This window comes from Microcaecilia unicolor, chromosome 1 (genome assembly GCF_901765095.1).
Source record: "Microcaecilia unicolor chromosome 1, aMicUni1.1, whole genome shotgun sequence".
In the NCBI taxonomy this organism is placed as follows: domain Eukaryota; kingdom Metazoa; phylum Chordata; class Amphibia; order Gymnophiona; family Siphonopidae; genus Microcaecilia; species Microcaecilia unicolor.
Window position 1 is genome coordinate 626,267,968 of NC_044031.1, and position 24,852 is coordinate 626,292,819.

Genomic DNA, 24,852 nt, shown 5'->3' on the forward strand with positions numbered 1-24,852 from the left:
GGGCGTGCCATTTGAAGGAGGACTGGAGGCTCGACCCGAAGCGCCACTTGCACAGGAATCTGAGGCTCCCTCGACAGCTTCCCTCGGACTGGACTCGGAGACTTCCAAGGACATGCCATTTGAAGGAGGACTGGAGGCTCGACCCGAAGCGCCACTTGCACAGGAATCTGAGGCTCCCTCGACAGCTTCCCTCGGACTGGACTCGGAGACTTCCAAGGGCATGCCATTTGAAGGAGGACTGGAGGCTCGACCCGAAGTGCCACTTTGCCCAGGAATCTGAGGCTCCATCGACAGCTTCCCTCGGACTGGACTCGGAGACTTCAAAGGCCGTGCCATTTGAAGAAGGACTGGAGGCTCGACCTGGAGCGCCACTTGCACAGGAATCTGAGGCTCCATCGAATGCCTTCCTTGGACTGGCCTCGGAGCCTTAAGCCTCCTCGTTACTTGGACTGGAATAGGAGGTTCAGTATGAAGCATCCCCTGGACTGGACTCAAGCGCCTAGGAGGCCGCGCTACTTGAACTGAGGTCCGGGGCTTGTTCTGACGCTTCCCTCGGCCCGACCTCAGTGGCTTGGCTAGAGGCTTCACTCGGAAAGGTTCCCAATGCTCCACCGGAACCCCTCCTCGAGCCGGACTTAGCATTGGTGGGCTAGGATCCCGACGACGAATTACCCCACCATAGTATGGCCGGCTACTCGGCTGAGGTGGGCGAAAAAACCCGGGCGGAGAACAGTCCCGGCCTCTTTCAAGCTCAGACTCCAGAGTATCCCACAAATCAGGGTCTTCCCGAAGTTGGCGGCGGTACTCACTGAGCGTGATGGCCGAATTCATGTCAGAAACTGGGTCATAGGGCCCAAAAACTGGGTCATAGTGGCACAGACTTCGGTAAATACGCTCCTTCTCCGCTGCTGCTTCAGGAGTAGCCATAAAGGCTGGATTCGTCAGAAGTATCTCTCGGTATTTCTCCAGGCTTGTCTTGGGATCCAAAATGGACACTAGACTGTCCTCGGAATCAAAAAAAATTTCAGAAGTTCCCCTCGGATTGTCCGTGGGGCATGAACTTATGGGCATAAAGCCCACCTGGACTGATGATCTCGCCGAACTCATGGCCTTTGTATTCTGTCGCGCCTCACGCGCTCGCCGCGCTCTCGAGGACCTTGGCATACCTTCAGGCTTCTTCCCCGGGAGCGCGGGGTTTGTGAGTCCTTAAGGCAAAATCACCTTCCAGGGTAGAAAAGAGAAAAGACTGGACCGGAACTCCGGACTGGAGTTGTACACCGGAACCCTCGGAACTGGAACGCACCGGACGGGTGCGCACTGGAGTGGGGCCCACTGGCCTGGACACGCTGGAGTGGCCCCACTGGACTGGAACATACAAGAGTGAGACCCGCTGGGCTGGAACACACACTGGAACGGAACACACAGAACTGGAACCCCCTGGACCTAGTCTTCACCTACACTTGACTGCCTACCCCCTCGGGTTGGGCCTTCAGGTTCTGGCAGCCGGTAGGACTTACAGGAGCAGCAGGAATGAAGATCCAGGGGTGCCCCCGGGCACCTAGGCGAAGGCAAGGCAGCCAAGCAGGAACTATCCGGGTTCTGGCAGTCAGCAGGATTCAACACAATGACTAGTAAGCTGGACCCAGGCTCATAGGGACACTGTACCCGGGCAACCCAGTCATACACAGGAACATACACAGAGCAAACTCAGGAGACTTGGAAGGCTATACACCAGCGAACAGCTAAGCTGTGCCCCAGCTAACAAGTCATGCCCTGGTCCCAAACACAGGAGACTAGCAAGGCTTAACACCGACTACAAGCCAGAGGGGCCTAAGCTGGCTAGTCTACACTAAGAACAAACACGGTCTTGGGATAGCGACTAGCAAGGGCGGCTAGTCTAACACTAGGAACAAACACAGTGAACTAGCAGAGCTATGCACAGGCTACAAGCCACACGGTGCCTAAGCTGGCTAGACTATCACTGGAAGCATACACCAAGAACTAGTAGAGCTATGCACAGGCAACAAGCCAGGCGGTGCCTAAGCTAACTAGTCATACCTTGGAGACGAACACAGAGAACTAGAGCTATGCACAGGCAACAAGCCAGACGGTGCCTAAGCTAACTAGTCAAACCTTGGAAACAAACATAGAGAACTAGTGGAGCTAAGCACAGGCAACCAGCCAGACGGTGCCTAAGCTAACTAGTCCTACCTTGGAAACAAACATAGAGAACTAGTAGAGCTATGCACAGGCAACAAGCCAGACGGTGCCTTAGCTAACTAGTCATACCTTGGAAACAAACACAGAGAACTAGAAGAGCTAGGCACAGGCAACAAGCCAGACGGTGCCTAAGCTATCTAGTCAAACAAACATAAAACACTAGCAAAGCTATACACAGGCTATAAGCTACACGGTGCCTAAGCTAGCTAGTCAAACAAACATAGAACACTAGCAAAGCTATACACAGGCTATAAGCTACACGGTGCCTAAGCTAGCTAGTTAAACAAACATAGAACACTAGCAAAGCTATACACAGGCTATAAGCTACACGGTGCCTAAGCTAGCTAGTCAAACAAACATAGAACACTCACACAGAGCAAACACTGACACCGGGTACAGCACTCTATACTCCAGGACCTTTGCATGAGATTAGATGAGGTGAGTAGAGGTTAGTAGTTAGATACAAAGGCCAGGACTGTAGTCTTCAGGTGACTAATAAAGCCCATCAACACCAGAGCCACAGGTGCCGCAATCACCTTGCAACCAAACAGAGGCTTGACACTCAGAGCAGGCATCCCATAGAAAGTAACAGCGGGGGCCATCTTGGATACTGGCAGAGACGAAGAGGCGGCAGCCATCTTGGAAGAGGCAAAGCCCACACAGGTGAGGTTCAGTAGGGCAATCAGCACACAGAGCCAGAGAGAACCTAAGACAGACACAGACACAGAGACAAGCAGGAGCCAGCACAGACACTGACTCCCAGAAACAGGGTAAGTCTGAAGGGTGGCACGGCCACCAACGGGACACATAGGTTAAGGATGAGGCTATGCTCCAGGAGACTGCCAGGTCTTCCAGAGAGAGAGAGAGAGCAGCGAATGATTGTGTGAGAAGTGGGAAGCAGTAAGCTGAGCGTGTGGAACGGATGTGAGGGGGGAGTACAGAGGTGCCAGCATTAGCAACAAAGTTGAAATTGAGAAAGAGTGATTTGCCTGATGAGTGGAGTTCTCATGGGTAGGTGTAAGGAGAGATAAAGGGATTAGAGATACTGAGGAGCTGCAGAATGAATTCACTTGTAATTCAGTAAGAGCAGTTTGAATTGTATACGCAACGGATAGGGAGCCAATGAAGTGACTTAAGAAGAGGAGCTATGTGAGTGTAGCAACATTGGCAGAAGATGTCATTCAGCAGAATATTGAACAGGTTGAAGAGGAGAGAGATGGTTTAGTAAAAGACCTGTGAGGAGCAAGTTGCAGTAATCTAAATGGGAGGTGATGAGAGTGTGGATAAAGGTTTTGGTAGTGTGTTCAGAAAGTAAGGAACAAATTTTGGTGATAATATAAAGAAAGAAATGACAGGTTTTAACAACCTGATATATATGTGCAGAGAAAGAGGAGTAAAAAATGACACCAAGGTTATGAGCTGACGAGACAGGGCGCACAAGTCACAAGTGTGTTATCCATAGAAATAGAAAATGGGTGAGAAGATAAAAATCTCTTGGTTATGTTCAGATGGCAGTGGGACATACAGGCTGAGACTTGGGCCTGGATTCTTGCTGATATTTCTGGGTGGAGGAGTAGATCTGGGAGTCATCAGCATAAAAATGATACCGAAAACCATGGGAGGAGATAGGAGTACCAAGGGAACAGCATAAAGATGATACCAAAAACCATGGGAGGAGATAGGAGTACCAAGGGAAAATATCAGTGGCGTAGCCAGAAAACCAATTTTGGGTGGGCCTGAGCCCAAAGTGGGTGGCACAAAAGTTTCTCTGCCTCGCCCTACCTTCACTTCAAAATATAAATACTTTAGCTAATGAGGATCCTCAAACTCTGTCAGCTGAAGACTTCCTCTGAAAGTGGCCAGAACTTCCCTTTACCAAGCTTGGCAGGCAGCAGCAACATCCCTAAGCGACCAAAGCTGGCACCCCTTGCATCCTTAGTTGTCAGTAACTCAAAGATGCTGTCGCCAACTGCAGAGCTTGGTAGAAGGGAGCTCTGACTGCCTTTGGAGGATGGATGCTTGGGGAGCCCCATCAGCTATAAAGCAAGGGTAAGGGCCAGTGTTAGACATGCTCTGGCCCAGGTAGGAAAATAAAGGAGGGCACTCTCTCCAATCCCCTCTCTTCCCTGCCTCCCTTCCGATTTCTGTACCTGCCATTACTATCACACTGACAGACCCTCACCAAAAACAGAACAAGGGATCACAAGTTAGAAATAAAAATATTTACACAAAAATTGAATTGAGAACCCCAAGAACTTAAACTTAACATGTACTACAACCCTGAAGAAATAAAAACAAAAATGCATTTCCTTTGTACTGAACACAATACAAAGACATTTGCTATGCACTTTTCACAAAGCTAGCATATTCCATTTAAACATTCAAAATAAAATGTTTTTTTCTACCTTTGATGTCTGGACATTTTATTTTTCCATTATGTTGCTTCTAATTTCCTGGCGTCTACTAATTCTCCTTCAAGTGACTGTTGTGCATTTGTCTTTTCTCCTCTCTACTGTCTATTCCCTCATTACATCTACCTCCGACATACTGATCATTCCTTTTTAGCTGCTTCCTCTTTTTTTTTTTTTTTTCTGCCTCTGTCAACTCAAATTTTACTCTCTTTCTCGCCTTTCTCCTTCTTTTTACTTTACAGCTGCCTATCAGATCGTCATCTTCTTCTCTCACCCACTAGCTCTCCCATTACCCAACTCACTCCTTCTCCAGCCATTCCCTTTCATCTTTAATCTACTCCCCATTACTATATTTCTATCTTCTATAATCACTATCCTCTCATCCATTTCCTTGCCACCCTCTTCCTCCTCCCCCCTCCAGCATCTCCCACATGGTTCCACCATTCCCAGCATCTTCCTCATCCACCCTTCTAGCTCCCTGTCCCTTCTCTTCTCTCCACCCCTGTCCCTTCTCTCCTCCCCATGGTCCAGCATTTCTCCCTCTCTCTTTCCTCCCATTGTCTGGCATCTCTCCATCATTCTCATTTGCTCCTGGATCCAATATCTCCCTCTGTCCCCTCTCCTATGAATCTCCCCTGCCTCTCATTCAACCCCATGTCCTACATCTCCCCCTCTCTCCCATTGTCCACATTCTTCTTTCCCCCTCCCTTGTACCCCAGATCCAATAGCTGTCTTCCCCCTCCTTCCCATGCAGCATTCTCTTCCTTCCTCCACCATGTCCAACATTTCTGTCTCTCTCCCACTGTCCACCATCTCTGTCTCCCCCTCCCTTGTGCCCCAGGTCCAATATGTCTTTCTCCTCCACCCATACAGCGTCTCTCCCTTCTTCCCATCCACTGTCATGCCCAACATTTCTCCCTCTCTTCTCCGTGCACCATCTCTCCCTCCCCTCCAGCCCCATATACAAGATTTCTCCCTTTCTTGCCCCCCTCTACCCCTTTGTCTCTCTCTCTCTTCCTTCCCTCCACCCTCATGCACCATCTCTCCCTCCTCTTCACCTGTGTCCAACATTTCTCCCTGTGTTCTCCCTCCCCCTCCATGCAACATTTCTCCTTCTCCATCCACCCCATATCTCTTGTCCCTATCCCCCTCTCCCTCCAGGCAGCATTTCTCCCTCTCCTCCCACTAAACAAGATTTCTCCCTCTGCTCCGCTGCCTGCCCGGTACCTTGGCTGAGTGAGCACCAAACGTAGCTTTGCGCACCTCTCCCCAGGCTCCGCTTCGCCGCATGATCGTTGCTCCCTGCACTCTTCCTCTCGCCCACCACGCTGCACGCTGCGCAGGCATTCACACAGGCAGCTGCGCTCCCCCCCGCTGCGTCCATCCGGTCCTCTGATGCACTTCCTGTTAGGACCGGATAGACGCGGCAGGGGAGAGCACAGCCGCCTGCATGAATGGCAGCACCGCGCGACAGGCGAGAAGAAGAATGCTGAGCGATGCAGCGAAGTGGAGCCTGGGGAGAAGCAGCGAGCGAAGAAGGATGTGAATGGGCGCCTGGGTGGGCCTGGAGGGAAAGTGGGTGGGCCTACGCCCCTGGAACATATATAGCGGGAAAAGAGAAGAGGTCCCAAGGCAAAGTCCTGAGGTACACCAACTGATAGTGGGATAGCAGTGGAGGAGGATCCAGCAGAGTATACACTAAAAGTGTGGTGTGAGATATAAAAAGAAAACCAAGACAGAACAGAGCCTGAAATTCAAGTTTCCAAGTTTATTACTTGTTATACCACCCATCGGGTTCCATCTGAGCAGTTTACAATAGTTAAATATAAGTAATAAGTGAAAGGAACTCTTTTTCAATTGAAAGGAAGCTCTGGAATAAGGGGGCATAAGATGACAGTGAAAGGGGGCAGACTCAGAAGTAATCTGAGGAAATACTTTTTCATAGAGAGGGTGGTGAATTTGTGGAATGGCCTCCTGGTGGAAGTGGTGGATTTGAAAACAGTATGTGAATTCAAGAGAGCTTCGGACAAGTACATAGGATCTGTATGGGAGTGATAGGGAGAGTAGATGCTATGGATGGGTAGACTGGATAGACCATATGGTCTTTATCTGCGTATATTTTTCGATGTTTCTCTGATAGTCATAGGGAGAGATGAACGATGTGCTTTCCAGGCTCCCCATCCACACTGGTGGCCAGCTCTGAGCCCAGTAGGATTATAGAAGCACATCTTCAAATAGAAAGGTTTTTAAATTAGATTTAAATTTAGATAAAGATTCTTGAAGCCTTATATAGTTGGTAAGAGCGTTCCATAGGCTAGGGCCTATAATGCTAAAGATTTTATATATGATTTGAGCATATTTTATTCATCTGAATGTCAATATGATGAGCAGGTGTTGCTGGCTTGATCTAAGTGCATAACCTGGAGAATATGGGACTAATATTCATGATGGAAAGAGTGGAAGGGCTAGATTGCAGGGCCTTAAAGAGCAGGAGTAATATTTTGTACAATATACAGTATGACAGTGGTAACCAATGAGCAACATATTAAGGAGTAGGTGGTGATCGACAGTGTCAAAAGCAGCACATGGTCAAGAAAGATGGGGATTGAGTAGAACCCCTTGGATCTGGCCAGGAACTGGTCACTGGAGACTTCACAAGGGCTGTTTCTGTGTAATGTGGAGTGTGAAAGCCAAGTTGTAGTGGATCAAGAACAGCTTGAGATGAAAGAAGGGCAAGACCTTCCAGTAGCTTGGATATGAAAGGGAGGATGGAGATGGGATGATAGGTAAAAGGGCAGATAGGGTCCAGTGAAGGACTTTTGAGGTGTAACTATAGCATGTTCGAAGGCATCATGAACAGTTGCAGTGGAAAGTGATAGATTGAGGATATGACTGGAGAGATGACAATAGGGGAGATAGAACTGAGTAGTTGGGTGGGAGTAAGATCAGAGAGTTAGGAGAAAGAGAGATGGAGGAGTGGCCTAGTGGTTAGGGTGGTGGACTTTGGTCCTGAGGAACTGAGTTCAATTCCCACTTCAGGCACAGGCAGCTCCTTGTGACTCTGGGCAAGTCACTTAACCCTCCATTGCCCCATGTAAGCCACATTGAGCCTGCCATGAGTAGGAAAGCACGGGGTACAAATGTAACAAAAATAAAAAAATAAATATGCAGTTTTCCTCTTTAGGAATTTTAGAAAAGAAAGTTAAGGTGGCAGGGGTTGAAGAAAGGTTGTGAGAATGAAGTGGGAGAAAGGAAGATGGAGGTGACCTGGTGAACAAGTCTTTAAGAGGACTCCTTAGAACCTCTTTCAGATCCTTTATTATCCTGGGATTTATCTCATCCAGCCCCATGACTTGCTTTGTAAACACTTTTTTTCCCCACAAACAATGCTCTTTATGTGAAATGTTCAGCGCTGCGTGCGTCTGGTAGCGCTATACAAATGCTATTAGTAGTAGTAGTAGTATATCTTCTTCATTGACTGTGGTCCTTTTCCAGTATTTTCTTCCATGAAGATAGAACAGAAGTGTTTATCTTTCATAGTTGCTTTTTTTCTCATCATTCTCCATATCTTTTAGTCTTACAATTTCATTTGTAGCTTTCCTCCTTTCCTCAGCATACCTGAAAAAGTCTTACCACCTCTTTCCATCTCTAGCCATTTTTTCTTCTGCCTGTGCTTTTGCCAGCCATATTTCTCTCTTCGCTTTTTTGAGTTTTATCCAGTATTCTTTTCTGTGTTCTTTATTCCTCGAAGGGTGCCTGTCTTGCCTTTATTTTTTCAGCTGCTGTTTTGGAGAACTATATCAGTTTCCTTTTCTTGCATTTATTTACTTTCCTTACATAAAGATCTGTTGTCATTTTTATAGCTCCTTTCAGCTAAAAACAATGTCTTTCTACTTCCCTTATGTCCTTCCATCCTATCAGTTTTTTTCTTCTGATATTCCATTTTATTTAAGTCAGAATGTTTGAAATCCAGGGCTTTGAGTTTTGTGTGTTTGCACTCTGCTTTATTTCTTATATCAAACCATACCATATGATGATCACTACTGTTAGGTGGGCACCTACACAGACATTAGACATACTCTCCAGTATGATTCTATTACACTAGCTTCTGATTCAGGCACGTATTGAATTTAAATCGGCATGTCTTTTATACAAGTGTTTTACAGGGACTGAACCTGAATGTTTGACTAATTGTTTATCTTTTCCTAACCTAGTAAGAGTTGTTCTACTTCCGCGACAAGGTCCAGAAGATCAACCTCGAATTCACCACTAAACCTTCTCCTCCTCTTCATCCTATCACCCACTCCCTCAACCAATCAACCCAGGCCTCCTTCTCCTCTTTTCCTGATATCACCGAAGAGGAAACTGCCCATCTTCTCTCCTCCTCGAAATGCACCACCTGTTCCTCAGACCCCATCCCCACCAACTTACTTATCACCATCTCTCCTACTATCACCCCCCCCCATCTGTCATATCCTCAACCTCTCTCTCTCCACCGCTACTGTCCCTGACACCTTCAAGCATGCTGTTGTCACACCTCTCCTCAAAAAACCTTCACTTGACCCCACCTGTCCCTCCAACTACCGCCCCATCTCCCTCCTACCCTTCCTCTCCAAAATACTTGAACGCGCCGTTCACAGCCGTTGCACTGATTTTCTCGCCTCTCATACCATCCTCGATCCGCTTCAATCTGGCTTTCGCCCACTTCACTCGACAGAAACGGCACTATCCAAAGTCTGTAATGACCTGTTCCTCACCAAATCCAAAGGTCATTACTCCATCCTCATTCTCCTTGACCTATCCGCCGCTTTTGACACTGTCAATCACAACTTACTTCTTGACACACTGTCCTCTTTTGGGTTCCAGGGCTCTGTCCTCTCCTGGTTCTCCTCTTATCTCTCCCATCGTACCTTCAGAGTACATTCTCATGGTTCTTCCTCCACCCCTATACCGCTCTCTGTCGGAGTCCCTCAGGGTTCTGTCCTTGGACCCCTTCTTTTCTCTATCTACACCTCTTCCCTGGGCTCCCTGATCTCGTCTCATGGCTTCCAGTATCATCTTTATGCTGACGACACCCAGCTTTATCTCTCCACACCTGACATCACTGTGGAAACCCAGGCCAAAGTATCGGCCTGCTTATCCGACATTGCTGCCTGGATGTCCAACCGCCACCTGAAACTGAACATGGCCAAGACCGAACTTCTTGTCTTCCCACCCAAACCCACTTCTCCTCTACCTCCACTCTCTATTTCGGTTGATAACACCCTCATCGTCCCCGTCTCATCTGCCCGCAACCTCGGTGTCATCTTCGACTCCTCCCTCTCCTTCTCTGCGCATATCCAGCAGATAGCCAAGACCTGTCGCTTCTTCCTCTATAACATTAGCAAAATCCGCCCTTTCCTCTCTGAGCACACCACCCGTACTCTCATCCACTCTCTCGTTACCTCTCGCATTGACTACTGCAACCTACTCCTCACTGGTCTCCCACTTAGCCACCTATCCCCCCTTCAGTCCGTTCAGAACTCTGCTGCACGTCTTATATTCCGCCTGAACCGATACACTCATATCACCCCTCTCCTCAAGTCACTTCATTGGCTTCCGATCAGGTACCGCATTCAATTCAAGCTTCTGCTACTAACCTACAAATGTACTCGATCTGCAGCCCCTCCTTACCTCTCAACCCTCATCTCCCCTTACGTTCCTATCCGTAACCTCCGCTCTCAAGACAAATACCTCCTTTCAGTACCCTTCTCCACCACCGCCAACTCCAGGCTCCGCCCTTTCTGCCTCGCCTCACCCCACACGTGGAACAAACTCCCCGAGCCCATACGCCAGGCCCCCTCCCTGCCCATCTTCAAATCTCTGCTTAAAGCCCACCTCTTGAATGTCGCTTTCGGCAACTAACCTCTACACCTCTACCCAGGAAAGCTAGACTGCCCCAACTTGACATTTCATTCTTTAGATTGTAAGCTCCTTTGAGCAGGGACCGTCCTTCTTTGTTTATTTTGTACAGCGCTGCGTAACCCTAGTAGCGCTCTAGAAATGTTAAGTAGTAGTAGAGTAGGAGTAGTAAGAGTAGTAAGAGTTCTGCCTCAAACATGTTATTACTTTATTTTCCATCTGCATTGGATTTATGTTATAAAAAGATTTTAAATAGTTCCTTTTCATTTCATACTGTTCATGTCTAGAATAATTTACCAAATGAAATTAGGACACAGGATTCTTATTTTTTTTAATTAGGTATTTAAAAACGTACCTGTTTATGATAATTTGGGTTTTTGAATTATGTTTCATACGCCTTGTATTTCCCACATATTGCTGGTTCTTTGTTATGTAACCCACTTTGAACCCCTTTGGTGATTTGGTGGTTTATAAATCAGATATTAGATCTAGCATTGCTCCTTCTCTCATGGGTTCCATCATCATTTGTGTGAACACAGCACTTTGAAAGGCACACACAATCTCTTGCAGATGGAAGATACCAATTCACATCTGGAAGGTTGAAATCTCCCTGTAAGCAAATGAGAGGGGGGTCAGCAACACAAACCAGATGACACCAAAGATAGAGTGTAGAGGGCCACAGATGGAACAAAGAGGTGGAAGTTTAGGTCAGAGGAAGCAGAATTTATTGAAGGACCTGATACAACCTGTGTTTTGACAATCTGCCTGCATCAGGGGTTATATAGTGGTCTCAGAGCAGATTGCTTCCTGTACAACAGACATATTCCAGATCAAAGTAGCACAGCCATCTGTTCTGTGGTATCAAAATGGATAAGAGAGAAAGCAGTTGCTTCCTACACTCTAGTCAGTTTGCTGCAACCTGAAATACCAAAATACTTATAAGGGCAAGATACCAAACGTAAATCTTACCTGAAGGAAAATGGAACAGACCATTCTGTAGTAGTATAAGAGTCTGAAATGGAATATACAGTTGAACTTCCAGAGATCTGGATTCAGAGCCTACTGCATTGATGAGATGATTCATGAACAGCTCACCAAAGATGCCAATGCCTGAAACAACCCCAACTGCACCAAGTACACCAAATTTGCCCACCCCATCTACCAGTCTCACTTCAGACTTGCCTTCTGATATGCCAGAAATATTTATAGAGTTAACTTCACCAGAACTGGGACCTGAAATTGAAAGTAAGGAGAATAAATCTCACACTTGAGAAAGATAGGTATAGTACAATACATAGTGATACACCCCTTGCTTTCTGGTATTTTTGAAAGAAACTTAGATACTAAGGTTACCATAGAGTCTGTTAGTATGGAATTACCCATAAATTATGTAGACAGTGTTATGAAGGTCAGAGATATGTTGTCAAGACAGGAGAGTGCGATCCAAAAACAACAAAGCCAAGGAGTCTGTAAAAACTTCTGTTTATTTCAAATTGTAGAAGCTAACAATATTATCAAGTCTAAGAGCACTCATTTAATATTGCACACCACTGAGCTAAAAAAAAATCTAAAAATCTAAAAACATCTTGGGCTCCTTCGAGAGTCTGGGGCTCCTTGGAGAGTCTGAGGCCCCGGGGGATTCTCTTGGCTCTGCAAGTCTATAATTGCAGTGAGATTCATTCCTTATGATATTCTTCAGGTTAATTGCTGCTAATCATTTGTCTGCCAATGATTTGTCCTCAAAATGTTTGTCATGGAAAACGAGGAACCTGATGACTTTTGAGAAGGCACAAGAAATCTGTAAAAGGCAATAGGCTTTCTAGCTGCTGAGTGTGAAGGGCAAAGAAGAAAAAAAAATCTAAGGACCGTCTGCCTCTCCCATTCTGAAATGGAAACAACAGAAGGAAAAGCCCCCCCCCTCCCGGTAAACCATAGTACTACTGTGGGAAAACTGAGGGGCTGATGTAAGAAGCCGTGCTATCCTTCAGTGCAGTGACTTACATTTAGTTTCTCCTCCTGTCCCCTGTGACAATGCTACTGATTAAAGGTCCAATATCTTCCTTTCTTCTGCCTCCAGGTTCAACTCTCTCTTCTTTCCTCCCCTTTATCCCCAGGTCCATTATCTCTCTCCTCCCAACCCCCACCTAAGTGGATCTCCAGCCTCCCCCTAATGCTCAACACCCCAAAATAATATACCTGGTGGCCCAAATGGGCTGCCAAAGCAACCTCCCTCCCCTCCCCGATAGTCTAGTGGCAAACCTCCTCTTTCCAGTGCTGCCTTCAAAATGGCAGCACTCTGCCCAGTGCATCCTGGGATGCACTGCGCGGGGCTTCCTTATCATGGTCAGGCTCAATCCTCCCGCACTTTCCCAGAATGATCAATGCTAATAACGTGCTTAAATTTGCATGTTATTAGCTTTGATCATTGGGGAGTTAATTCCCAGGGATGTTTTAACATCGCAGGGAATGAATCATCGGGACCTCAGTTCTTTCACTTCTTTCATGAGGGATTCAAGCTGAAGACATCTTGCACATGGAACCAGCCCATTTCCTGAGATCACATTTTCTGTTTGCACAGAGGCAGAAGCTGTAACTTGGGCAACAGTTTTGGTGGCACATTTCCTAGCCATGCTGCAATTGCAGAAGTATTTGCACCTGTAGAGAGAAAACAGAAAAATCCCTACCAAAGTCCTTAACTTTTCCTCAGCTGTCCTGTAGGCTAAAAAGTAGCATAATTTGAGTAAGGTCTAACCCTCAGAAGTGTGGGGACTTCAAAAGAGAATATTTAGGTCACCTCTCCTTTTGAAATGGAGGTAAAAAAAAGAAATCCTGCAGCAAGCAAGCAAAGAAGCTCCTTACAGAGAAATTTAAACAAAGTCCTCTTTACTAAGATAAGGAAAACAAATAAAGCAACAGTTTTCCCAGCAATGTAAAAAAAAAAAAAAAATCAACTTCGGTCTACAATGTTTACCTCCTAATTGGCAGGAGAGCATATAAATCAAAGATCAGCCTGTGGGATAAGAAGGAGGGAGAGAATTAAATACTAAACCAAGGCTTCCCTCAACTGGTATCTGTGCTCTAAACTGATGTTACGCCAAGCTCTAAAATACTAAACTAGACTCTAAAACACTGCTTATATAAAACCCATAACAGAGACTTAAAAGGCCACACTATTGTCTCAACTGGCTTTGCTAAATAAGTAGAGGAATTTAACAAAAAAAGAGTGACATTATGTATGCAACCCCAAGTTTACCTTTTCCCAAGTTTGAATGCAATTTCCAGCCTGTAAGATACATCAGTGAAGTTTTCCTCCCTTCAGCAGGCCCTCTCTTGGCACCTCTTCAGGTGGGTGCAAGGTTGGGCTGGATGGAATGGCAAGGGATTGGGGTGTAGAAGGGATGGAGTATATGGGGTAGAGTGATAGACCCTGAAGGAATCTCCCTCTGCTGCTGAAGGATTATCTCCTACCCCTAGGATCAGACAAGCTCAGGGCCTCCCTCCCATGTCACTGTGTGCTTTGTAATAAATGGATGACCTCACAATCTGAACCAGGAAGATCTTGGTTGGCTGCAGGAGGTCTCCTTATCTCTCGGATACTGTTGGAGCTTTACTGTCACGTGCAGTCAAGCCTTCCTTGTAACTCGTCACTCGTTATGATGGAAGTCGTAGCCAACCACAATATGGAGAATATCAAAGTTCTGAATGAGAAGCTGCTGAAAGAGAACAGTGAGCTACGCAAGCTGGTGGGACTAATGCAGGAGAACATGGAGCTAAGGTACATTCTCTCCGGCAGCCTGGAGAAGAAAGATAACCAACATTCCCAGCCTCTGCCTGTTGAGGAAAAAATCTTCAAAGGTAGGAGCAACACATAGAGGTACAAGGGGCAAAACGCTCCAGCTTGCCTGACATTCACAGAGAATCTGCTCTCTTGCATGAGCAGAGAAGTACCAGGAATGTGGAGAGGGAAGGGGAAGTTTTCTTGAAACTCTCCAGCCTGGTCTGTGCTCCAGAGGAAACCTGTTCTCATACCAGCACAGCAATGCAAGCAGGAGTCACTAGAGAGAGTTATCACAGAGTGAAATGCACTGCTGTCTCTGCTTACAGTCAAATGCACATAAGCTCACAATCCATTTTGTCAGGTGTCAGAGCTGCTTCCATGAAATTTGGGAACTCTGTAAGGCTGAATTTGATACACATTCAGTCACCATCCCCTGAATCTTGCAGGAATGACCCAGAAGTTCTTTGTTGCAATATTCTCCTACTGTGCTATGGGCCTGGTGCATTAAAGCATTTTTCAGTTTTGTAGTTGTGGCAGAAATGCTTCATATATGCAGTGCTTTGAAAGTGAGGGAAGTCTAAATTTGGGTCCTGGGAGGCGTAATTTTTCAGTGTTCTTTTCTCATTCTTTCCAACCTCTATAGCTATTGTAAAGAAATTATATATTGTATAAGCTGAGAATGTCTGTCTGGGGGAATAACAACTCTCCAAAATAGTTAACAGAATGGGACCAAATTTGGCAGCGGGGGTAGTGTAGAAAAGCTGGTAAAAAGAGAGAGAGTTTGAAAATGGTCTAGATTGGAATGGGGTCCAGAGAAATAATGTTCCCCCCAAAATGGATGAATATATTTCTGTGAGAGAAACCATTCTAGCTTCTGCAACACAGAAAGTTTGATACACTGAAACAGAAAATTGCTCCTTTTGCATTACTTCTGCCTTTTTCTCTGTTCCTACAGTCATAGATGCACACCAGACCAATATATACAAACACCCACAACACAGACAAACGTACACAAAAACACAAACACACATACAACACAAATGAGCAAATGCAGGTATATGCACCACATACAAATTACATTCAGGTGCAGGTGACATTTATGTGAATTTTGCTCAGAGACACACAGTACAGGCATAGACCCTTCCCCCCCCCCCCCCCCCTCTCTCTCTCTCTCACACACACACATACACACACACACAGGCAAATGCCCACAAAGAAACAGCACACACACACATATATACAGACACAGGCATAGACACACACTCTGTCACACACGCACACTTTGAGTCATATTTTCAAAGCACTTAGACTTACAAAGTTACATAGGTTACCATGTAACTTTTTAAGTAAGTGCTTTGAAAATTAGCCCCATAGACACACACACACACAGACACACAAACAAACAAACACACACAGACACACACACACACACACACACACACACACACACACACACACACACGTAAAAGCCCTCAAAGAAATACAGATACAGGCATAGACACACACATACAATTCTCTCTCTGACTCACACACACAAAGGCAAAGGTCCCCAAAGAAACACACACACATACATACATACAGACAGACACAGGCCTACACACACACTCTGTCTCACACACCTATACATAATTCCATAAGAAATGTCTTACATGTTTTTCCCCAACATGCTCCCTCCTCCCCCCCCCCCCCCAACCCAGTGCTGCTGCACCTCTATCCTTGATGGACTATATAACATGATAGAGAAGCAGAAATAAACAGCATAATAGAGCAATCATATGATAGGAGTAAATATTCAGCTGTCAGCGACCACAGCCGACATTATTCCTGGATAATTCAGTGCTGAGCCATGTCCTGGCTTTGGCATTGAATTTCCAGGTTTTTAAATCCAGGTAACTCATAGCTGGTTAAATGTGATATTCAGCATTTAAACTGGCTGTGAGGCACTGCATAAAAATAGGACTGACTTTTAGGCCATTACCTTGGCCAGTTAAGTGCTGACTCCTCCCTGGAACTCCCCCAAAATAGCTGCTAATTTTCAGCGGTGATAAAAATTAGCAGATAGCCCTGAACAAGTGATGTAACTGGCCAGAGTCTGTTTCTGGCTGGTTAAAACATTTTTGAGTATTGACCTGAAGATAAATGTCAGCAGAGTACAAATGGTACCATATTAGACCACATGGAAACAGCATTCATGTACCATATAGTAGACATGATATGAGGCACACATTAAAACAATCAAATATCATAGATATATCTTGATAATGTCAGTACAATACAAATGAGACAATAGGAACAATGTAAAACAATTAGATCTAGATATGATGCTCGTATCAGTACAACATAATGAAAGAACTGAACAGGCAGCCCTTGAATAAGATACGAGGAACTGGTCTTAGTTACAGGGTGTGCGGAAAGCTTGTCCTAGATGCGGAGCGACAGGATATGCATTAAAGGCTTGGAGAAGAGCCAGGCTTTCACCTTATTTGAGCTCAGTGTAGTTATCTTAGAACTGTTACTGGCTTAGTTGTTATGGCAGGAAATTGTAATCCTCTTCAGCCTTCCTACATGTAAAATATACCTGTGAGAACAATTTCTTCCTAAAAAAGATTTCTATGGAGATAATACTTTAATAGTAAATAAAGTTAAAGGACTCTCATATCTGAATCCAAATGTGCTATGCAGATTCACGGATATAATCATCAGTCCTTGTAGTGTAGTATGTTTTTGAAAGTTTTGCAATTTGCAAATTAAATGTCTTTTTAAAGAGTCACTTAGGGCTCTGTTTACTAAGGTGCGCTAACGTTTTTAGCGCGTGCCCAAAATTAGCACGCGCTAATTGTGTAGGCGCTTAGTAAACGGGGCCCTTAGCTTGCTGAGACTCCCAGTAGCACGAGGAGTGTCCTCACTGGGTGTTGACAGGGGGCCATGTTTCAGTGGAATCTGTATTAGGAAGTGGCACACGGGGGGGGGGGGGGGGGGGGGGCAAAGTACATTACTTACTGTAACACACAGCAAAGAGAGAAATCGCACATAGCAGATGCCACTTTTCAATTTTTAGCCAATCAGAAGTTAAGAGGGGCAGCAAACCTTAGCCAGTGTAGAATTCATATAACCTTAAGCCACACAGAAATATATTTCTTTAAAATTTCTTATATCCCACTGTACCAGACGGATCTGAGTTCTGAGTTCATGCAAAACCACAGCTACTTGTAGCTATCCGCCTCAATATTTTATTTATTTATTTGGATTTATTAACTGCCTTTATGAAGAGATTCACCCAAGGTGCTGTACAGCAGGTACACTTTAACATAAAACTTACAATTTTTGTTAACAATAGTAAAATGACCAAATAACCAAATATAAACATAAAACAGTCAATAAGGCAAACTTTGACATTAAATTGAAACCTAGTAATAGGACTTGGAGATGGGACTACTTTTCTGTGGTTACAATCAAAGCAGTTTACATATTATATACATGTATTTATTTTGTATCTCGGGCAATGTAGAGTTAAGTGACTTCCTCAGAGTCACAAGGAACTGCAGTGGGAATCAGACAGGGTTCCCCTGGTTCTCAGGCCACTTCACCAACCGTTAGGTTACTGCTCCTGAAACAATGTAAGAAAGATAAACATTTAGCAGCACTGTAGAACAATCATATAACAGAAACATGATAAAAGTCAATACAATACAAATGATATTGTCATTGACAGCATGGAAGAACATTCAAATAACAGATATAATACAATGTCAACATAAAACCAATGAAACACCTAATAAGCAAAGCAATAGAACATTCAAATAACATAGATATGAAGCTAATGCTGTTCTTACAATAAAGTGAAACATTATACTATGTAGCCAAGGGACTATATGCAGGTATGTAGATAGTGACAAGATGGGTAATACAGAGAGGTTCTACATACCTGCATATAGTTCTGAGAGAACTGGGATAAGTAGAAGGAAAATTAGATGTACAGTGGAATAAGATATGTGGAACTAAGTTACAGATTGTGCAGCAAGGTGTGGAGTGAGCAGTCACTAAGGTTTCAGGTTTATTAAAACTCCACTTGTGTTAAAGACGTGGGAAAAGAGCCAGTGTCGAGTTAGACTTAGCCCCTCTGGGAGTAACTTCCAGAGTGTGGGGTCTATTCCTGAGAAGCCTTGCTGGTGGGTATCACATTGTACAATTTCTTTTAACAGAGGACAGATAATGATGCTCCTTGAGAGGACCTTTGAAGTCTCAAAGGTGTGTATTTATGCCACAAGAGACAGTGAAATACAGATATAGGTCCTTTCTTTGGGCTTCCAGTTTATTTATTGTTAGTTTTTGCAATAATTTCTTTTTTGGGGTCATGCATAATATAATTTGAAAGTGTGGGCTGAACTTTACTCTGGATTATATGTGGCAGTGTGGATGGATTTGATTGTAAGAGGAAGTTTGGAGGGATGAGAGGATATCAGAAAGGGATAATGCGGTATGTTTGGCAAGTGGGCAGTAAGGAGCTGTTATAAAATGAGTATTCAGAATATGAGTGGCCTATGTGGTATTATTAAGTGATGGGAAGTAGGCAAGTAAATGAGGATTAGGGAATCTGTGTTGATGTGCTTGTGAGGATTAGGAGCCAGGGAATGGGACAAATGAAGTAGCAGGGGAAAAGGGGGTACAAAAAGTAGGGAAGGAGGGGGAAGAGAGAAAATCACTGAACACATAGACAAACATGGTTCAATGGGACAGAGTCAAGATGGGTTCAGCCAAGGGAAGCCTTGCCTCACAAATCTGCTTCATTTCTTTGAAAGTGTGAATAAACATGTGGATACAGGTGAGCCGGTTGATGTAGTGTATCTAGATTTTCAGAAGGCTTTTGACAAAGTCCCTCATGAGAGACTCTTGAGAAAATTAGAGTCATGGGATAGAAGGCAATGTCATTTTATAGATTAGGAATTACTTGATGGATAGAAAACAGAGGATAGGGATAAATGGCCAATTCACTCAGTGGAGGAGGGTGAATAATGGAGTGCTGTAGGGATCTTTACTGGGACCAATGCTATTTAACATATATATTAATGATCTGGAAGTGGGAATAAGTCAGGTAATTAAATTTGCAGACAACACAAAACTATTCAGAGTTTTATAATGTGTGCGGATTGTGAGAAACTGTAGGAAGACCTTAGGACATTGGAAGACTGGGTAAGCAAATGACAGATGAAATTTAACGTGGGCAAATGCAGAGTGATGCACATTGGTAAGAATAATCCAAATCTAGTTACCTGATGCTAAGATCCACCTTAGGAGTCGGCACCCAGAAAAAGATCTAGGTGTCATTGTAGACAATACGCTGAAATCTTCTGTCCAGTGTGAGGCGAAGGCCAAAAAAGCAAACAGGATGCTAGGAATTATTAGGAAAAGGATGATAAATAAGATCAAATTCCTCTGTATCGCTTCATGATGCGACCACACCTTGAGTATTGCATTCAGTTCTGGTCGCTGTATCTCAAAAAAGATATAGCAGAATTAGAAAAGATTCAAAGAAGAGCGACCAAAATGATAAAGGGGATGGAACTCCTCTCATATGAGGAAAGGCTAAAGAGGTTAGTGCTCTTCAGCATGGAAAAGAGATAGCCGAGCTGGGATATGATTGAGGTCTACAAAATAGTTAGTGGTGTAGAATGGGTAAAAGTGAATTGATTTTTTTATTTATTCCAAAAATACAATGCCCTCCCGTGGGAGGTGGTGGAGATGAAAACAGTAATGGAATTCAAACATGCGTGGGATAAACACAAAGGAATCCTGTTTAGAAGGAATGGATCCACGGAATCTCAGCGGAGATTAGGTGGCGACACCGGTAATTGGGAAGCAAAACCGGTGCTGGGCAGACTTCTACGGTCTATGTCCTGATCGTGACTGAATAGATATGGATAAGCTGGAGTGTAAATTTTAAGGGGTTTCGATGTTAGCTTCAGAACTTAGTACAAGAACAGTGTTGGACAGACTTCTACGGTCTGTGCCCTGAGAATAGCATGGACAAATCAAACTCAGGTATAAAGTATCACATACCATGTAAAATGAGTTTATCTTGTTGGGCAGACTGGATGGACAGTGCAGGTCTTTATCTGCTGTCATCTGCAATGTTATTATGTTACTACTATGTTACAAAGACTAGGGGACACTCAATGAAGTTACATGGAAATACTTTTAAAACAAATAGGAAGAAATATTTTTTTCCCTAAATGAATAGTTAAGCTCTGGAACTCATTGCTAGAGGATGTGGTACCAGTGGTAGTGTATTTAGGATTAAAAAAGGTTTGGACAAGTTCCTGGAGGAAAAGTCCATAGTCTGCTATTGAGATAGACATGTAGAAAGCCACTGCTTGCCCTGGGATTGATGGTGGGTGACCTCAGCGGCTGCTCTCTGATCCCCTGAGGCAGGTGTGACTTGACCAAAACACCTTTTTCCAGTATATAGGGTGTCAGGAGCTTTTTGAGAATCTTACAGCACTGTTCTGCTCTGGGCAGTTGGAGATAAGTAGTCGCTGTTATATTAATTTCAGTTGTTCATATATTTTGAATAAAATAAACCCTAAAAAAATTGAAAAAATGAAGCAGGCACTTGAAGTTTTGAGGCAAGTGATTGATAAATCAAGAGGAGCTTTGATCTGAAATAGCTGGGGCTAAAAGAGATCAAGATAGCTCATTACATTTTTACCTTTACCTTTGTTTTTTTGTGTTCTTTTTTAAAGATGTATTAGTTGACATAATTGTCTTGATATTGCCACTTGTGCTTACTTTACCTCCTTTGATGTTTATTGCCCTGGGATTGGTAGCATGGAATATTGATACTATTTGGGGTTCTGCCAAGTACTTGTGACCTGAATTGGCCACTGCTGGAAGCAGGATACTGGGCTAGGTGATCTGACCCACTATGGCTATATTCTTATGTTCTTAGGATAGTTGGACCCACCATGAAACGGAAAAAAAATTTCTAGTTCTTAAATGCAAACATGCAGGAGTGGCATTCCTGCATGAAATACCCTTAAACAATATAGAACATGACAAGCTGTTGAGGGAAAGAGTGGGAAAAGAGGGTGTGGCAGGATCAGCAAGGTACTGGGTTATTGCGCAGAGTACTCTTTATGGAGAACTTTTAACCTTGGATTCACTGTACGCCCCCAAGACCTATAAGAAATAGTTCTTTCTGGGTTTGCTTACTAAGATCTTAGGAATACAAGTTGGGAGGGTATTAATGAGTAGGGACTTCAAGAACATTGCAGATCTGCTTCTATACTGGGATAGTCAAACCAATAGATTACAAAAGATGGCCTGAGCGGAGGAACTATATTTTCATTGAATTTGGAGCTAGTGGATGTCTGGAGAACCTTTCAGCCAAGAGAAAAAGAATGCACATATCTCCATAGCATATAGCACTCAAAGCAGACTGGATTCCATACTTCTGTCTGAAAGTTTGGGAAGGTGCACTCAGCGCAGATTGAATTTTGTGGCGTCTCAGATCATGTTATGGTCCTTGTGTCCTTTCAGTTTATATGTAATGAGCGCCCTCCGCTATGGTGAATGAATGCCAAGAGCTTTGATAGGGGATGAGCAATTCTAGCAGTTCCTTTTGAAGAAATGGCAAGAGTCTGTAGAGAATAACTGACAGTACATGGAGGAGCCAGGGCCATTTTGGGAGCTCACAAAAGCAGTGATAAGGGTGGTGGTGGTGGTGGGGAATTATATATATGTAGCTTACAAATGGAGGAGGATGGCCTGGCAAATTCACTTGACGGAGATGTTAGGAGGATCCAGTGAGAGATAGCTAAGGGACTGATGGTATAAAATAAGGAACAGATCCTTCAGTTAAAAAAGACACTCAATGAACGTATCCATCAGAGGACATTGAAAACACTACAGTTCAGTACACATTGGCTGTTTAGATATGAGACCAAGACTGGTTAGCACAGTGTGAAGAGCAGGGGCGTAGCCAGACAACAGATTTTGGGTGGGCCTAGGCAAGAAGTGGGTGGGCACCAAGTGTTCTCCCCTTCACCCACCACCAAAAAAAAATCTCAGCTGGCGGGAAAACGCTTCTTTCCACCTTAGCAGTCTGCAGCAGGCACGCGCTGAAAACAGCATGCGCAGGTGCTGGTATCCTGGAGAATAGCGTTTTCATTACCATCAGGGAGAAGTCTTCTGCTGGCGGAGCCTGGGATCCCCATCTGCTACCGCTAATACGTGTGCTGCTGTTGGGTGGGCCTGAGCCCTAATTGGGTGGGCCCTGGCCCACCCAGGCCCACCCGTGGCTATGCCACTGGTGAAGGGAAGGGGAATTCAAATCATTTATGCGAGAGGACCTAGAAGTCTTGAATGCTCTGATAATGCACCCAAATAAACTAGCCAGTAACAAAACTCTAGACTCAGATGGCCTGCTGGTGGAGTTCTACAGGCTTCATGTAACTGGGGCTCTTGACCACTGAACTACCTAAACAGGGAGGGGACTCAGTGCAGGTGGAGACTACAAACCTATTTCCCATTTTAATTTAATGCATTTGTAGACTGCTTAACCTAGACAGTGGAGAAGTGGTCTAATGGCTAGTGCAATGGCCTGAGAACCATAGGAACTGGACAAGTCACTTAACCCTCTGTTGCTCCAGGTACAAAATAAGTACCTGTATGTAATATGTAAACCACTTTGATTGTAACCACAGAAAGGTGGTATCAAATCCCATCTTCTTTCTCCTTTCCTCTTCCTCAAAACATTTAACAATGGAGACAGTATATATGAAATAGCAATCTCATCATAATAATGATCTCAGCAATCATATGTTTTTATATTCAAAACTAGTACGGGTATTTGCAAAAAAAAATGTTGATATAAAAATTTAGGCCAAGGTGCTGGTGCTTCACTTACGGGATATGATGCCTTATGAGAGACCACCAGGTAGCCTTTGTAAAGGGTAGAAACACAGTGGCCAATATTAGAAAAACAACAAGGCAGACCTTGTAAAAATCACAGTTTTTATTAATAGATTAAAAGCTCCTAGAAATTTAAAATAAAGTGCCCAACAAGGCCATGTTTCGCCAGTATAAAATGGCTGCGTCAAGGGCAGTGGTTCACCAGCTGATATAAAATTCCAAAAATAGCATGGCTGGTGTAACTGTTAAAAGCTAGATTCTGGGATCAGTCTCTCATAAAAACTCTGCTTCAGTTGCTGCCCTCTGTCATGGAGCTTACCTTTTCTCCCATACACCTTGCCCCATTGAATGCGGCAGTGGTGTTGGGCGCATACTCTCCCCTATTGTAGGTTTAACCCTTCTTCCACCTCAGTCTTGCTGCTTTTCTTCCTTTGAAGTCCACTCCATCCACCTATTCACTCCATTACCTCTCCAGATAGCTGTCGTATATCGATCCCCTGACAATTCCCCAGCCTGAGAACAATGGGAATTAGGTTCAATTCCCACTGCAGCTCCTTATGACTCTGGGCAAGTCACTTAACCCTCCATTGCTCCAGATACAAAATAAGCACCTGTACATAATATGTAAACTGCTTTGATTGTAACGACAGAAATGATGCATATCAAATCCTATCCCCTATCCCTTTCCTTTTCCATTTTCACTGACTGACTCCTGGCTTTCCTCCTTTCTCAAACTATCCTCCTCTTCCCTCATTCTTGGGGAGTTTAACATTTATGCTAATTCCATAACAGACTCTTAAGTCGTCCAGCAGGACCCTAGTTGTAGCCCTCCCCCTGCCCTGGTGGCCTAGTCCTCCCCCCCAAGCTCCCCAACCAGCCACAGGCCCCACACCTTACCGGACACCGACACAGAAGGGCTGTAGGTCCAGTGGACCTCCAGCTCCACAAATACAAAATAAAATACCTGGTGGTCCAGCGGGATTCTAGTTGTAGGCCCCCACCCCCAAGCCCTTCAACCAACTAGGCTACAACTAGAGTCTTACTGGACCACCAGGTATTTTTTTGTCAGTGTCCGGGGGTGTGTGGAAGCCTGGGGTTGGTTGGGGGCTTGGGGGGGCACTATGCCACCAAGGTGGGGGGTAGCTACAACTAGGGTCCTGCTGAGCCACCAGGTTGTTTTTGTATTGGGGGGCTGGGGAGTTTAGTTTGACAAGTCTGAGGTTTTTTTTTTTTTTGACAGCCCAAACCTGTCAAACAACTTCTGTGGAAGGATTGTACCTTAGGTGCATGCCGCAGAAGTACCCTAATGATCAAAACTAATAGTGTGTGAAATTATAAATAAAGAATTAAAAAAAAAACCTAATAGTGTGCATAAATTTGCATGCTACTAGTTTTGATCATTGGGGTGTTGTTTCCCAGTGCTAATTTTACAGCGCTGTTCGGAACAGTGTGGGGAAACTGATCATTGGGGCATGAGTTTCTTGCTTTAACCTCCTCATTTAGCCTTCCTCTACTACCCCTACTCAATAGCATGGCCACTGCCTCAATCTTCTCTTCTCCAACTGTTCATTCTCTAATTTCTCTACCTCAGTTCTTCCCCTCTCTGACCATCATCTGATTACTTTCATACTT

General features: G+C 44.5%; 1 protein-coding gene across 1 annotated transcript in view; it reads left to right on the forward strand.

Annotated features, from left to right (window-relative positions):
- Positions 1-14,188: 14,188 nt before the first annotated feature.
- The window catches only part of LOC115460399 (speriolin-like protein), a 59,036-nt gene continuing 48,372 nt past the window's right edge, over positions 14,189-24,852 (forward strand). The window contains exon 1 of the mRNA XM_030190183.1: positions 14,189-14,387. Within this exon, the coding sequence (XP_030046043.1) occupies positions 14,189-14,387 (199 nt within the window). The remainder of the gene's footprint in view (positions 14,388-24,852) is intronic.